At 40.3% G+C, this 14,376-nt stretch overlaps 1 protein-coding gene across 2 annotated transcripts in view; it reads left to right on the forward strand.

Annotated features, from left to right (window-relative positions):
• Positions 1–14,376, forward strand: part of PDE8B (phosphodiesterase 8B) — an 83,916-nt gene that overhangs the window by 54,838 nt on the left and 14,702 nt on the right. For both annotated transcript variants that reach the window (XM_075136306.1, XM_075136307.1), the window contains exons 7-13: positions 1,290–1,368; positions 1,897–2,037; positions 3,586–3,674; positions 4,348–4,408; positions 9,196–9,247; positions 12,201–12,278; positions 13,184–13,260. In XM_075136306.1, coding sequence (XP_074992407.1) covers positions 1,290–1,368; positions 1,897–2,037; positions 3,586–3,674; positions 4,348–4,408; positions 9,196–9,247; positions 12,201–12,278; positions 13,184–13,260 — 577 coding nt within the window. The remainder of the gene's footprint in view (positions 1–1,289; positions 1,369–1,896; positions 2,038–3,585; positions 3,675–4,347; positions 4,409–9,195; positions 9,248–12,200; positions 12,279–13,183; positions 13,261–14,376) is intronic.

Consider the following 14,376-nt stretch of genomic DNA (forward strand, 5'->3'; position numbering starts at 1 on the left):
TTTTCTAGCAGAAAGTTTGTGTAATGACATTTGTTAGCAGCTGGTGTACCAGATGGGCATCTATCACTGAAATAAATTAGTTGTTTCACACAGCACAAAATCACACTTTAGAGCTGGCTTGGACTGCTAGAAAATCACTTGTAAAATAACATCGGGAGCTCCTTGTATTCTATGAGCTGAAATATGTTGTCGTCTTCTGTATACAACACTTTTTTCCTGCAAATCTTCATCCACACAGCTGCGTGTCTATGTCTCTGTGTATATCTCTTTGTGTATCCTATTTGTTTTTGAGTTACTTCCATGATGAGCAGGACTAGCAATGTCCTGTATTTCTTAATTCTCTAGTCATCAGTATTAATTCAAACCTCACTATGCAGTCTGGGACAAGATGTTCCTTTCAGGTAATAACTGTATGCAGGAATGTTTATGCATGGTACATTTATGGTCCCTGCAATGACAGGTACCCAGAAGATAATTAGTTTGAGTTTAGTCCAAATCAAAGATGAAGTACTGACATCTAACAAAGCAAGTATGCCTGCGTTGTTTCTCTTAGTATGCACCCTCTATTTTTTTTTTTTCTTTCTAGTATTAGGAACCTATAATAATGTTAATCCCATCCTGTGTAAATCATAATTTAAGCAATTTAAATTTTGTAGCAAGAAGGTAAGGCTTTTCCTGCATTAGTTCAAGGATAGCCCTGAAAAAAATGGGAAACGAAGGCCATTTTGGCCCTTAATAAAGATCAGGATGTATGGAAATCAAGTCACTGAATTATTACTTGGAAGCAGGAAAATTTATATTTTTCTGACTAGGACTTTGAGATGGCTTAAATTGTTTCCTTTAATTATGTTGTATTACAACTTCTTTGATACTGGCGATCTAATTGTTGTATTGAAAATTTCGTATGTATCTGCTGTGGTGATTTTTGTGTTCCTTAACTTTAATGACTACAAAACTTTCTATTCTGATGTAACAGCCATTTGTTATTTTTACTGCTAGTTGTTTAGTTCCTGCTGTCTAGAGCATGTTTGGAGAAAGAAGTATACAATCAAGATGCTGCAGTACCCATGAGCAATTTTACAATGTGATCTGCAGTAAAAACACATTAACAATAGGATGTCTGAAGCTGAATTTCCTGAAAAAAATCATAATGGAGATTGTGACATGGTTTAGTCAAAACAACATCCTACTTTGTGATTCATCTACCGATAAGTACAATATAATAATGTATTTATAGTGAGCAAAATGTTCTAACAATAAAACTAACATGACTCATTTGCTAATTTCAGGGCTTGTAATGCCATGTTTACGGCATTAGACCATTGTCAGGAAGCTATAGAAATAACCAGTGAAGATCATGTCATTCAGGTAGGGGGGGGGAAATTAAACTATTTTGTAGAACTTGGAGAGAGGAACCCCGAAGAGGTCTTTGCTCAGTAGTTTCTGTTCTATTTCAGTATTTTAGTTGTGTTGCCTATTAGAAAGCCCTGTGCAATGAACGGCCTTATTTTTGGATGCTGCACATTGATGCCTGCTGAATTAAGACTTTTCCTTCAGTAACTTTATTTAGATTATAATTTTCAGTAAAGTAATGTTGCTTATGGTAAAACCAGCATGAAATCTGTAGTAGAACTAGGTAACTGTACAGTAAAGAGTTTTGTTCTCTTTCTGTGCCTTCTGATAATAGTTTACATATCGCCCTCTGTGTTCAGCTCCTTACTCGAATAAAATGTTTCACCATTACATAGTATTTTTATATGGAAAACACTGAATTGTAGGGATGTGTGGTTATGGCTTCAGATGTATAATTTGTAACACTTTGATAGTTATATGTGAGTAATTATCCTTTAAGTATGTTCTATTTCATATTATCCTAAAGCACTTTTGTTTTGGCAGTATGTTAATCCAGCCTTTGAACGGATGATGGGGTATCACAAGGGAGAGCTTATTGGCAAGGAACTTACTGAATTACCAAAAAGCGATAAAAACTGTGCAGATCTTTTAGACACTATCAACACATTTATTAAAAAAGGAAAGGTAAGCAGATAAAATAAATTCATGCAAAATTGCTTTAGATTTCTATTCTGCTTTATTTTTAATGCTCTAGGTTTAAGAAGACAAGTTGTAGCTTTCATGAGTGCACATGTAAGACCAGAATTCTGCCCCTCAGATGTCTTAGGAGCACAACAGCCCATGCCTCAGACAAGGGACTACAGATTTCTTTAGCTTTGTATTTAGGATCTGACTGAACTCCTCTACCGATCTGTTGGCTTAAGATCAATATAAGAACATTTTCTGTGTTTCTGTTTTGCTTAGAGCCCATGGAGCTTTTGTTAGTTGGAACATAACAATTTGTCCCTCAGTCGGTCTCTCAGGTGGCTGCATCATCCAACCAAAGGCTTAACTGTTCTGTCATAACTGCAGAGCCTGCATGCTTTAAGCACCATGTGGCATAATCAGTTTTGTCCAAAATATACCAGCACCCAGTGGAGTTTGTTTTTCTAACTATAGTTAGAATATCTGCAGTGCACTGTGAACTCCTGCTGTGGTGGTGACGGGCCACAAAAGCACTACATGTTCCTGGCAATATGTTCCCCTAATAGATGCAACAGCCTGTTATCCCATCTCCATGCGTTGCAGAAGTACCTCTCACCCTTCCCTGTCTCACCCTCTGCTTCATATATAGGCTGCCCAGCTGCTAGCATTGCCTGCTCAAAGGCCCTGTGTGTCTTCTGCATCTCTCCATCTTAGTCTGTGATGGAGAAGGTATTTTCCACCCATTTCCCAACTTCATCCTACTCTGCTGCCAAGTAGTTCCCTCCTTAAAATCTCTCTTCTTTGAGGTGGTGAGGAGAGAGAAGCCTTCTGCTTTATCTTCCTTTCTCCTCCAATCCATACTGGAGGTTACCTTTTATCTCTGCATCAGTGGACTGCTTAAGGATGGTGCATATATGGCTCTTGGTTAGCCTGCAGCCCTCTTGATGCTTTTCTGTAGCAGTGGGGATGGAGGGAAAATTAGTGGCTGGTCAGGGAAATGGGCATTTGCATGGGAGAACAGGATAAAAGATGCCGTGAAGAAATTGTTTCTTCCTTTTGCTGATCTAGAGTGCCTCAGATATCCATGGTCATGGGAAAACAGTCACGGAATGAGAATAGGCTGTTGGTTACCTGAGATTAGTTGAAGGACATCTTTAGGTCAAGGGCTTCTGAAATTTAGCATACGAATCGCTTGACAACTGACAACTTCAAAGCTGAATGGTGCTCAACGCAGAGTTTGGTTCTGCTGCTCCCAAGGGAGATATTCTCTGGATGTGTTGCAGTCACCACTGCTTATGGTGGTACCTAGCAACTTCGTTGTGAAAATTGTATACTCTCTCACAAAAGAAACATATTTAAACTGTCCTTACATTAGCAAATGCCTGTTAAAGGTGCTACTCTGTATTAATAAATTTTACACTATTTAAAAAAATACAACCATGAAATAATATGTAATTATTTACTACGTAAGGACTATGTAATAATAAATGAATATTTGACTGCAAGCTATGTATTCTTAGATGCTATCTCTGTTGTGTGTTTGCTTAGGAATGGCAAGGAGTTTACTATGCAAGAAGAAAATCAGGAGACAGTATCCAGCAGCATGTGAAGATAACCCCTGTGATTGGTCAAGGAGGGTAACTAACTTGTCCAGAACATAATTTCTTTCTGGTTTTTAGCGCCTTCTCTCTACTTTCCCCATCTGTAAGTTTGACAGAAACCTCCATGTATTTAGTAGTAGGGTGATGGTATAACTGCTGACTTCAAGCAATGTGGAAAGAATAAGCAAAGTTGAGAAGGTCATGTTCTTTGCTGATGTTTGTCCATTTTGGTGTCGTCATACGCTGGCTAAAAGAACTGTAAATCCATAACAATTAATAGTTTTACTGCTATAGATACCTGCAAGCTGGCGTTTAGATTCATGTTACCATGCATTTCTTTATGAATTTATTCTACAGTATCCAAACTGTTACCTGGGCACCTGGAAGGATCAGCCCCTGGGCGATCCCGTTGTTTGTGTGCGTGCTTGTATGTGCTCACACTTTTGCAGTGTGGTATGGGCACGTTGCCAAATTCTGCTCCCAGATGTGCAGGTGAATTCCTGCAGGAGCAAAAGGATCAGGTGTGCTGGGACAAAAACATAGCTGTAACGCTGAAGGAGTGCTTGTCGCCCAGGTGTCTGTTTGGTGTTGGGTTTGGTATCTTGTTTCAAGGGGGCGTGGAGACCTCTGCTTTAGAAAATAGCAGTGTATCCCTTCACTTCTCTCTTTCCCATTTGATATGGTAACACGTGATTATTTCTGTTGCTAGGAAAATAAGACACTTTGTGTCCCTCAAAAGGCTGCATTGTACCAATGAAAACAACAAACAGGTATCGTATTTCTTTCATGTCATAATTTTCATTGCTTTTAGTAAACTGGTATTTTTTGGTTTAGAAATTGGTATTTTTCCAAGAGGATGTGATCTATATTGTCAACGAGATTCTTGTAGGTTGTTGGAGCAAGCAAGAAAATTTCAGCTTTTGCATGAGCTATTCTTCTTTTGTAGGACTGCTGAGTAGAGAAAGAAAGGCTTTAATTCTCTGGAGCATGGATGTGACGGTTGAGTCCCTGATCCTGTAGACCATAGTCCAAATGGAGTTCAGGGGCTTTTTTCTAGAGCTGCTCTTGCCTGTCTGATCTGGTGTACTTATGTCTAATAACGACCTATGCTCAGCTGTCACAAGGTTTGCGAACGAGTGGTTCTTGAATAAAGTGTAGCCTTCACGCAGGGCCTGAGACACTCTATGCTCCTCGGAACATGTGCTGTGGAGGGGTGTAATCCAAGCCATAACCCAAATAAACCAGCAGTAGCAGTTGAGCCCGGTCTCTGCAGTCCAGGCACATATCCAAAAGTGTGAGCACATACAAGCACGCACACATATTCACATGTTACAGGTCCTGCGACAAAGCTGGTGGCCTGGGGAGCTGTTTGTTGTCATCTGCTCCTGGTTCCCTCCCTCTGAAAGTGTCTGAAGCAAATGATCGTATCACTGATGCTTTGCCTCAAAAACACTCTAGCACATGGCCCGTAGAGAAAGAAGTTTGGACTTTTGTGAGCAGAGGAGTGAAATCTATATTTAGCCTGTGGTCTGTAGGGGTGAGGTAGAAAGCGGGGAGCATAGGAAGTGGCTGGCAACATTTTAGGCTGAGGAAGTGCTTTAGAACCGTGATATGTTTCCATGTTCTTTAGGGGAGGGATTATGTATCTTGGTTTACTTAGAGTTTTAATGTGCTTTTATCCATGATGTGGGTAAAGACACTTGTGCATAAAAGGTATTTAGAAAGTTACTGCTACAGCTACTTGCCCCTTCTTCAGTGTAACAATACTGAATATTAACACGTTATTGGAAAATTTCTACTATTGGAAGAAGTTCATAGGGTGTATGCTGTAAAATTTGACTGTTGAAACCATACTCCTTGAACGAGTTTTTGTGGGGGCAGGTAGTAACAAGTCAAGGGAGAAATCTGCACTACTTTTGGAAGAACTTTGAAATCTGTCACTGAAAAACAAGACTCGAAATGTTTTAAACTGACCTCATCTTTGAACTAAAACATGGATTTTAGTACTAGCAGCAAAGTATCATTTACAGTAGCAGGACGTTTTAAAGTGCTCAGGCTAGAGTGCAAGAGAGTTTTGTAATCGAAGCAGTGGTAAAGTTATATGTATTCCCTTTTAATTCGTTATTTAAACCTCATCGTTGCTATTTTTTCATTTATAGCTGCTTTGATGTTGATTTGAAAGTGAGATACAATTTGATGTTTTTTCTGTAATATACACACAGCTGAAAGACTGGTACAGGGAAGTGTGGATGTGATATTCTTAGTGCAAGATAATCAGTACAAAACAATTACAAACTTGCAGCCATCCGTAAAAAGCAGCAGTAGGAATATAGATAAAAGTCCTTCTCTTTTCTGTTTTTCATTGCCCCATTCATTGGGCTAAGCCAGTAAGCTTAAGAAATGAATTTTAGTCAGGAACTTGTGTCCAAGGCCACATTCATACTCTCTGTACTACTGGCACTGTTGGAAAGCACCATCAATTTACATTTTTTAGTATTGGTTCAGGAGCAGTTATTGGTAAATAAAGCACTAACACAACAAGCTATAGGTCTGCGGGGCACTACACATTTGGTGAGCCCAGGGAATATAGGCTTCGAAGGGTTCTTCACAGATGTAGAGGTCTACCACAAAAGTTAAAGACCACAGCCTAAGAGAAAGCATGGTCTGTGGAGATGTAAGGTCCACTGGGAAAAAACCAAGGTGCTTCCAACAGAACTAGATAATTATTCTGTTTCACTTCTGTGGCAGAAATATCTCCTGCCTGTAGTAGACCACCAGGTGCATTGCATGAAAAATTCAAACAGTGTCTTGGAATTTGGGGGTTTGGGGCGTGGTTTTGGTTTTGGGATGGCTTTTTTTTTTCCCCCTTCATTTTAGACAGGCAGTGATGGTGACATATAGGAATATCTATATTATATCCATAAGACTTCTTAGAGTTATTTTTTGTAGCAATACTAATGTGATGGTATCACTCCTGATGAACATTTGGACACTGCAGTTTTCCTAAAATCCATGCCTGAATACTTGCAGCAATAGAAATTTTCTCTGCCCTAAAAAAATATTAGGTTTATTTTCAAGTCACAGATAATTCTTTATGGAAGGATAAAAGGAAATCAAACAAACTATTTATTTAGTTACAGAGCAGTAAAATCTGTCATGATTCAAATTTTCATGCAAATGTCTAATGTTTCACTGCATTAACATAATTATAAATGTCTTGATCTCAGCATTCAGACACTGTATGCAGACTTAGAAACATCCTTACATTATTATGCATTGTTTCACTTTAAAAAATGTAGAAGTGTTCTTTGTCATTACTGACAGCCCCCATAAGGGATATCACAGTATTGATTAGAGATCACTGTGTAGGAACTTTATGGATTTCTGTGCCAGATTTATCACATACAAAAATTAAGCATGTTAGATTTATGCATGGAAAAAAAAATACATCTGAGAGTGTATTAAGGATTTTTATAGTCAAGATTTATGAATGGGGATTGACTTTCATGCAACTATTCCCATGTGCTGTAGCATAGGTAATGATTAATCCTGCCTTTGTCAACCTGAGACCTGTCAGGATAGAGTCCAGTGTTTGCACATTCATAAATTTACAACAGAACTAGTGTTTCTCCTGTTAAGAACATATTGGCCCAAGATTAACTGCGTAACTGCGCTCATAACTTATGACGTAGCTCTTTCAGGTCACGCCTGCGGAAGGGGTAAGAGAAGTTCAGAACCAAAATGTGATTTGTTTTAATTTTTTAGTAGAGCACTTAGAGGACTGTGCCAATGTTTTCTGCCAGTTGTGCAGTAGACAGAGATATGTCCATGGGCTCTGAGAGAAGCTCCAGTTTGGGACCAGAATGAGCACTTCAGATATCTTGTGTTGCTGTACCATATCTGATGATCTTCCTCGATCTTACCCTGTTTGGACGAGATGATTTCTCTGACAGTTTCTGCATGATTACAAGAGAGGTGTTTAAGCTTATAAAATCAGTTTTCTGGAAGAAGAGTCGTTTCTTACACTCCCTCGAACAAGATTTGTATGGAGCATGAATGTAGGATTTCCCCTCCTTTTTTTTTTTCTTCTTATTTATTACAGAAAGCCACTCCTGAATTTTGATTTTTTCCCTTTCCATTCTCTTCTCTTTCCCTTTCGCTGTCTTCCCCTCCTCCCCTCAATAGCAACCAGGAAAAAAAGATGGAAGGTGTGCAAGAATGATGGAAAAGAGAATTTGTATCATTCCTTTCCTTTCTTTCCTGAACAATCCCTGTAAGGACCCTGCAGCATGCACTATCCCAAAATTATATTGACACTAAGAGCGCATAAGTGCAACCTTGCCGTACGCTCCTTTTAACTCACAGGTTACAAGCATGGATTTCATGCTTCCATGCAATCTAGTGCTTTGGTATAGGCAGGTGATGGATTTGGTCAGAAGAGCCAATCATCATAGATTAGATTACAGTACTGGACTCCTAAATACAATGTGTAATGAATAATGTGTAAGTGCAGTGTCAAGCACTGAAGTTTATTCATCTGAAGTAGAGGGTATGTATACCTTCTCTAGTGAATACAGTAAAAAAAGTAATGCATTACTTTTAGTCCTTTTCAGTGTCTCTGTTAGCTATACCTGAATACATCATGTGCAAATTTTAGAGGGAAGGCTTGAGGAACTGAAAGTTCTCCTCAGTTTTCCTATTAACAGCAAAATACTTTCTTGTAACCACATAATGAAGGAATGGCGTGAAGTGATTAGCAGATATTAAACTGTCATGTATTGGACAGACTGTGCTTTTGTTTCTGAGCAGGATGGAAGAGCAGAGGAGCATTTAATCTCTGTTATTGCAGACCAAGCAATAGATGTAAACTTTAAGATGATGGAAATATCCTATTAAAATTCTAGGAAAGATTGAAATATCTATTGGTGGAGCTACTCAAGATGTTTCAGAAGCACAAAGAATTAAGATTTTGTGTTTGACTTTTTCATTCATGAGAATGATTAAAAATTACTTGGAAATAAAGAAAGTTCTGATGGATGACACCTACCTCTACCCTTCACTTGCTGGAGAGTTGTTTCTGTAACTGTGTTTTTCGAAGTACGGTTTATCAGTGACCTGTGAAATGTTGCATGCAAAAATAGCTTAGATAGTACTAAGAAAATGGTTTTTAAATTACTGTAGAGACGGTAAAAATGAAGATTTTGGGATTTTTTTTTTTCTTTTTGTGTTTTATTCCTGGAATCTTTCAGGTTCATATGCAATTTGCACTTAAAACACTATCTAAAAATGAATGTCAGTTCTTTTGCAGACAAAGGCATTAAACAGGAACGTAGTACATAAAAGCACTACTCTATCTGTGATTTCCTGCATTGCATATCTGTTTACTTCCATATTATTTCTCTACATCTGATTACACCTAAAAAAGAGCCTGTGCCAAACACTTTTTTTTTTTAAATAACTGAACAGTAAATGATGGATAAGGACAGTGTTGAATGTAGCCCTTCAGAAATCTTTTTGTATTCTTTTTCCTTACATTTTACTCCTGGTGCATCTTCAGCTCTACAAGAGTCACCGTGATGAGAAGTACACAGGAGACAATTCTCAGTCAGGTTAGAATACCATCATTTAATTTTATATATCGCTGTGCTTGAGGTCATGGCCGGGTGCTTTGCTGGTATGAAATGTTGTCTCTTCCCTCTGTCGAGTCGGTGGCCAATGATGGATGCCAGCTGCTCTCATGTCGCACCACGAATTGGATTTGTAACCATCATTAATAATAAAATCTCATGTGCCGATCTCTCGCCAGGCGTTTGGGGTTAAGATGCATTGCTCCTTGTTGTATTAAAACACTGTGTCTGATCCTGAAGCTGGTGTACCTTCGCACCCCTTTCTCTTTGAAATTAATGTGAAATTGTGCTGATTTGTGCCAGCAGATCTGCCTTTGTGTTTCCAAGTTTAGGACCTGTCAGCAGGCCATTGGTTTGGCCCCAGAACAGGGCTAAGATAGTTGTCCGTAGTGTCCAGGCTAGAGCTAGTCATGTCTGGTCAGCGCTGAGTTGTTGCAGCGTGTCTGTACAACCCTTGCCCTGTGTCTCGGGCAGGTTTGCTTACTTGCAGGTAGCACGTTCAAGCTCTCAGTAACTTCTGCAGAAAGCTTTTGGCTAAAGGTGTGGAGTATAAGGGGAGAACCTCTTCTTCCAATGCTGTGTAATGTTTGGAATAACCATTTTCCCTGAAGAACGAGGCACTAAAACCAATTCTAAACTTGTGATTCTAGTGATCTGACCCAGATGCAGCACTGCTGTCTTACTCTGAGTGAACAGGTTCTCGTGCCCTGCTACCTTCGGGCACTGAGGCCCTTCCCGCTATGAAACACTGGACAACGTTGCTGTGCAATGTCAGGCAGCTTCTGATTTTCACACGGGAGGAGGATATAACATACCAAGAGCATGGGAAGTGACTGCTTGATATCCCCTACTTTTTCAAGTAGCATAAGAATATGTACAAGCATTGGAGAGCTTTGTGATACCAAATAATAATGGGCAGGGGGGAGAAGAGATAATATATGCAATTTGCTGCTCTCGTTACCATTGCTGCCATCAGAACTCATCCATCGTGTGTTAAACTTTTTGCTCCGGTAATAAATGCAGTTTTTCTTTCTCACCGTTTCTTTCCTGCAAACAGGGGAAGGTGAGAATGCCTGTGAATTAAGCTGAAGAACACACATTACTAGTTAACACATAGTTACTAGCTTACTAATGTGTTTTACAGATTATGTGGGGCATTTAGATTTGCTCATTATTGTCACAGATTTCAGCAAGACTGGGAAGCCACATCCCATGAAGCCATGTTGATGACTGCAGTGCAGTGAAAGCAGGCAGCCTGAGTCACGTGTACGTGCCGTAGGTTGTCCGTCCCTGCAGTCCATGGTAGTGCTCCAAGAATAAACTCCCAGAGCCATGGGCATATGGCAGTATGTGATGAGGATAGAAAAATAATCCATGTGTATCGTGCTGGTTGCGATGGTGTGATTTGTAACACATCTGGATGGGGAGACATTCTGCTCACCAGGTGAAGGAAAATTTTTTCTTTAGGCATTTAAATATTTTCACCTGAAATTGTAGCACAGAGTAGCTTTTATGCACCTGTGACTCTATGAGTGGCACTAGCCACTAGTGGCACTAGCCACTAGTTTCCAACTTGCTAGTTGGTATTTAATGCAAGGAGAGTTGTCTGCTACTGCCACTCACAGCTATGTTTATGTGTAAATGTTTGCTGCCTTATGTTAAACTCCTCCAAATGTTAATGCAGGAAAGGGGTTTGAAAGAGAAGTCTTATCAAATAAATAAATAAAATAATTTAACATGCACTAGTTATTTCCCTCTCTTAGCTGTCGACAGAGGAAAATACTTTCAGTTTCTCCAGTCTGGACTACAACAAAATAAAAAGACCCAAGTTGTCTTGTAAATCTGTGGTAAAGAAAAGAATTAAGGCAGAAACTGTATTTCAGTCATTTTTAAGATGGATATATTTTTAATTCTGGAGAATTGTATACTAAAATTTTATTTTGCCAAAGACAGGCTGCATATATTCTGTCTTGTAACATGGTTATGCAAATCAGTCCTTATGTTGAGAATACCGATTTTATGATATTTCTGATTCTTCACATGGTGGTTATCTCCTTTTGAAAGCTTGCTGAGGTCTCCAATCTTTGAGTGGTATTTCAGATACTCTGGGAATAGGTACTGTAGAGACTTTTGCAAAGAGGTGCATAGATGCACACGGTTGCTGTTTTTAAACATAAGGGAGAGTGCAGGCTGTAATGTTTTGGAGGAAAATTAAATTTTATCAAATCTTTTTTTTCTTTTTTTGAGTCTCTTTCCAGGCTATTTCATCCAGCTATTCCATTTGTCTAGATGTAATAATTTCTCTTGCTTTAGCAAACGGCAGTTTCAAGAATGACAGCTTGGTGCATGGTTGATTTTCACAGCAACTGAAATGATTGTTTATAGTCATTCTCAGTATGTTGGATTTTTCTTAAACACAGGGTACAAACAATTATTGCAGTTAAAAGCAAAAGCTGTCTGAGTCTGAATTGTGCTTGGGGTGAAGAGTGTAGACTGAGATGGAATTTTTCTCACTTGGGTAAATTTCTAAGCAGTTAAACTCAGGCTTATTCAGTCGGTGGAGAGAAAAAGGGACTTGCAGGAGGGGTGCAACTCACCGGCCTGAGACATCTCTCCTAAAGCAGGATCTTTGACAAGTACCTCAGACAAAGACAGCTTGAAAGACTGGTGCTTTTAGGCAGCTAAAGTTAGGTGAAGCGATTCCCTTGTTCCATAGGGCATCTTGACTTCTTTGCGAAACAGCTTTCCAGGTGACAAGTTGCTGTAAATTGATAGACACTGAGTCCCTTGTTCTGATGTGCAGAGATTACAATATTTCCCCCACTTATGTGGTAACATTAATATCTTTTAATTAAATGTTCGGAATTTTAGATGGAGGAGACTCTGTGGAGGTCTTACCTGATGCATTTTTAAAGCGTTTGTTTTGTATTTGCAGAATCCCATTCCTTCAAATGCAAGAACAGAAGGAAAGACTCAACTGATGTTAAGTCAATAACATCTCAAAGTAGTGATGGTAAGAAAGTAAACTCTCAAGAATGACGTTATAAATAAAGAACAGACTTGCCCTAGGCAATAGAAATGCAAAATGAAAGAGGAACCAGACAGATTTACAGCTGATTAAACAGATTATTCCAGTTTTTATAACTGCTGTAAAATCTCTCTATTCTGATTTGCAAAACAGTGTCCCAGCATGAGTACCAGCATGACTATGCAATGCATGCAGGGCGTGGTGCCTTCACAGAGAGGAGGAGTGGCTGTGCCGCGGGATGGGGGCAGCCTGCTGCAAGAGTGCGTGGTGAAGGGTTCGTTCCACCTCTTTTAGAAAGTTGCAGCTGTGCCCCCGAACCAGTATTTTGGTTTCGTTAGTGTGAGACATGAAGGGATCTATCACTGCTGGTTACTTGAGAGCAGTACTTCTGCTCCTGATCCCGTTTGTGACTGCTTGCTGGGGCTGGGACAGTGGTAGCAGAGCTTTCTTTCTGCCCCAGCATGTAGTGAGAGAAGCACAGCTTATGGGGAGCAGGAACGGGTTTCATTAGGGCAGCTGTATCACTGAGATGAAGGACATACACACACATACTCCCACAGGAGGAGCCACATTGCAAACAAAGGGAGAGTGGCAGGCACTGGGCATGAAGTATAATATAGCTTAAGTATAGTTTCATTTCAATGTAGCTGAAGGGATGGATGGACAGAAAAACTGACAGCAGAAATGAGGGGTGGCTGCAAAGGAAGTAGACAACAGTGCAAGAAATTAAACAGTAAAGCAAGAACTTGCAGGAGGGGAGATACAGGGGAAATGGGAGATGAGGCTGGATTCTGTCGTGCTGTTCCCCGGTGGCAGCCTTCAGCACTCCTTAAATGCTGTCATCTGATTTACACTCTGTGGCATGTAAACGGTGCGCTCTTTAACGGCAGCTCCAAGTTTAAAGACCCGACGTTACTCTTCCATGGCAAGGATCCACTCAATGACAATAGAAGCTCCTATCACAAAGGTGAGTCCTGAGCACTGCCTTTTCCACAAACTCAGAGTTTGGAGTTGCTCTCATAGGGAAGTATGTAGTTTGTGGCAGGACAGCCAGGGGTCTGCTGCATCTTGTATTTAACAGAATAATTTAAATAATTTTTTTTTTCTTACCACTTTCTGCATCTCATCATCTCATTCCAAATCCTGGTCATAAGGAAGAATATTAAAAAGGGGAAAAGGGTGTCCTTGCTAGATGCACTGCTTGTGGCTGGAAGGGGACCCTGCTTTCTTGGGCTATGCATGTGTAGGAGGACATGTGCTTCCAGTCTCACCTTTGCTTTTACAAGATAGCATGCAGAGGAGGGAGCACCTGCACCGTATTCTGCCCCCCCACTTTCCCGCAGACTTTTCTTCACTATCCATGTTATACAAACTCTGCTGTCGCAAACCAGCTGCACAATCACATGTCCTAAAAACCAGGGTGACTGCCATCTCCCACTCTCAAACCATTTTTTCCTCTCTTACCATCTTCTCTTCCTGGCATCAAGCTCTCTACTTCCCAGCACCACCATGCCTGTTAGAGCAGCTGACTCCTTTCCTTTTACTTCTCCCCAAGCATACCCGCAGGGAGGCCTGCAGTGCCCCCGCAGCAGCACTGGGGCTTTCTCCCTCTCAGTCCTGGCAGTGCCAGGAGCAATCCTTGGTGCTGCTGTGTCATTGCTGCATTCCCAGATTGCAGCTGAGACGCAAGGTGGGAGGCAAAGAAGACCCACCCTCTTCTCCCTGAAGCCCAGCTGTTGCTGCTCTCTGAGAAAATGAAGGTTTTACATCCAATATCAGGGTATCTGAGTCACATCCAGGAGTTCGTTTGTTTGCTTTTTCCCTCTGGGGGCTGAATGATTGCTTCTGAGCAGCCCTGGCTATGCTGAAGGACTGAGACACGGCTAGTTTTTGGCCTACCCACCTGCAACTATTTCAAATATTTCACACCCTTCTGCTTTCACTTCCTAGGAGTTTGCCAGATATAAATAGCAGATGGATACTAGGGAATCAGAGCACAAATTTACATTTTCAGAGTTGTACTTAAAGGGTTGGGGGGAATTACATAGCATTTGCTAAATGGAAAGTAGCATAATCAAGCCAA

Source organism: Calonectris borealis, chromosome Z, assembly GCF_964195595.1.
Source record: "Calonectris borealis chromosome Z, bCalBor7.hap1.2, whole genome shotgun sequence".
NCBI classification, from domain to species: domain Eukaryota; kingdom Metazoa; phylum Chordata; class Aves; order Procellariiformes; family Procellariidae; genus Calonectris; species Calonectris borealis.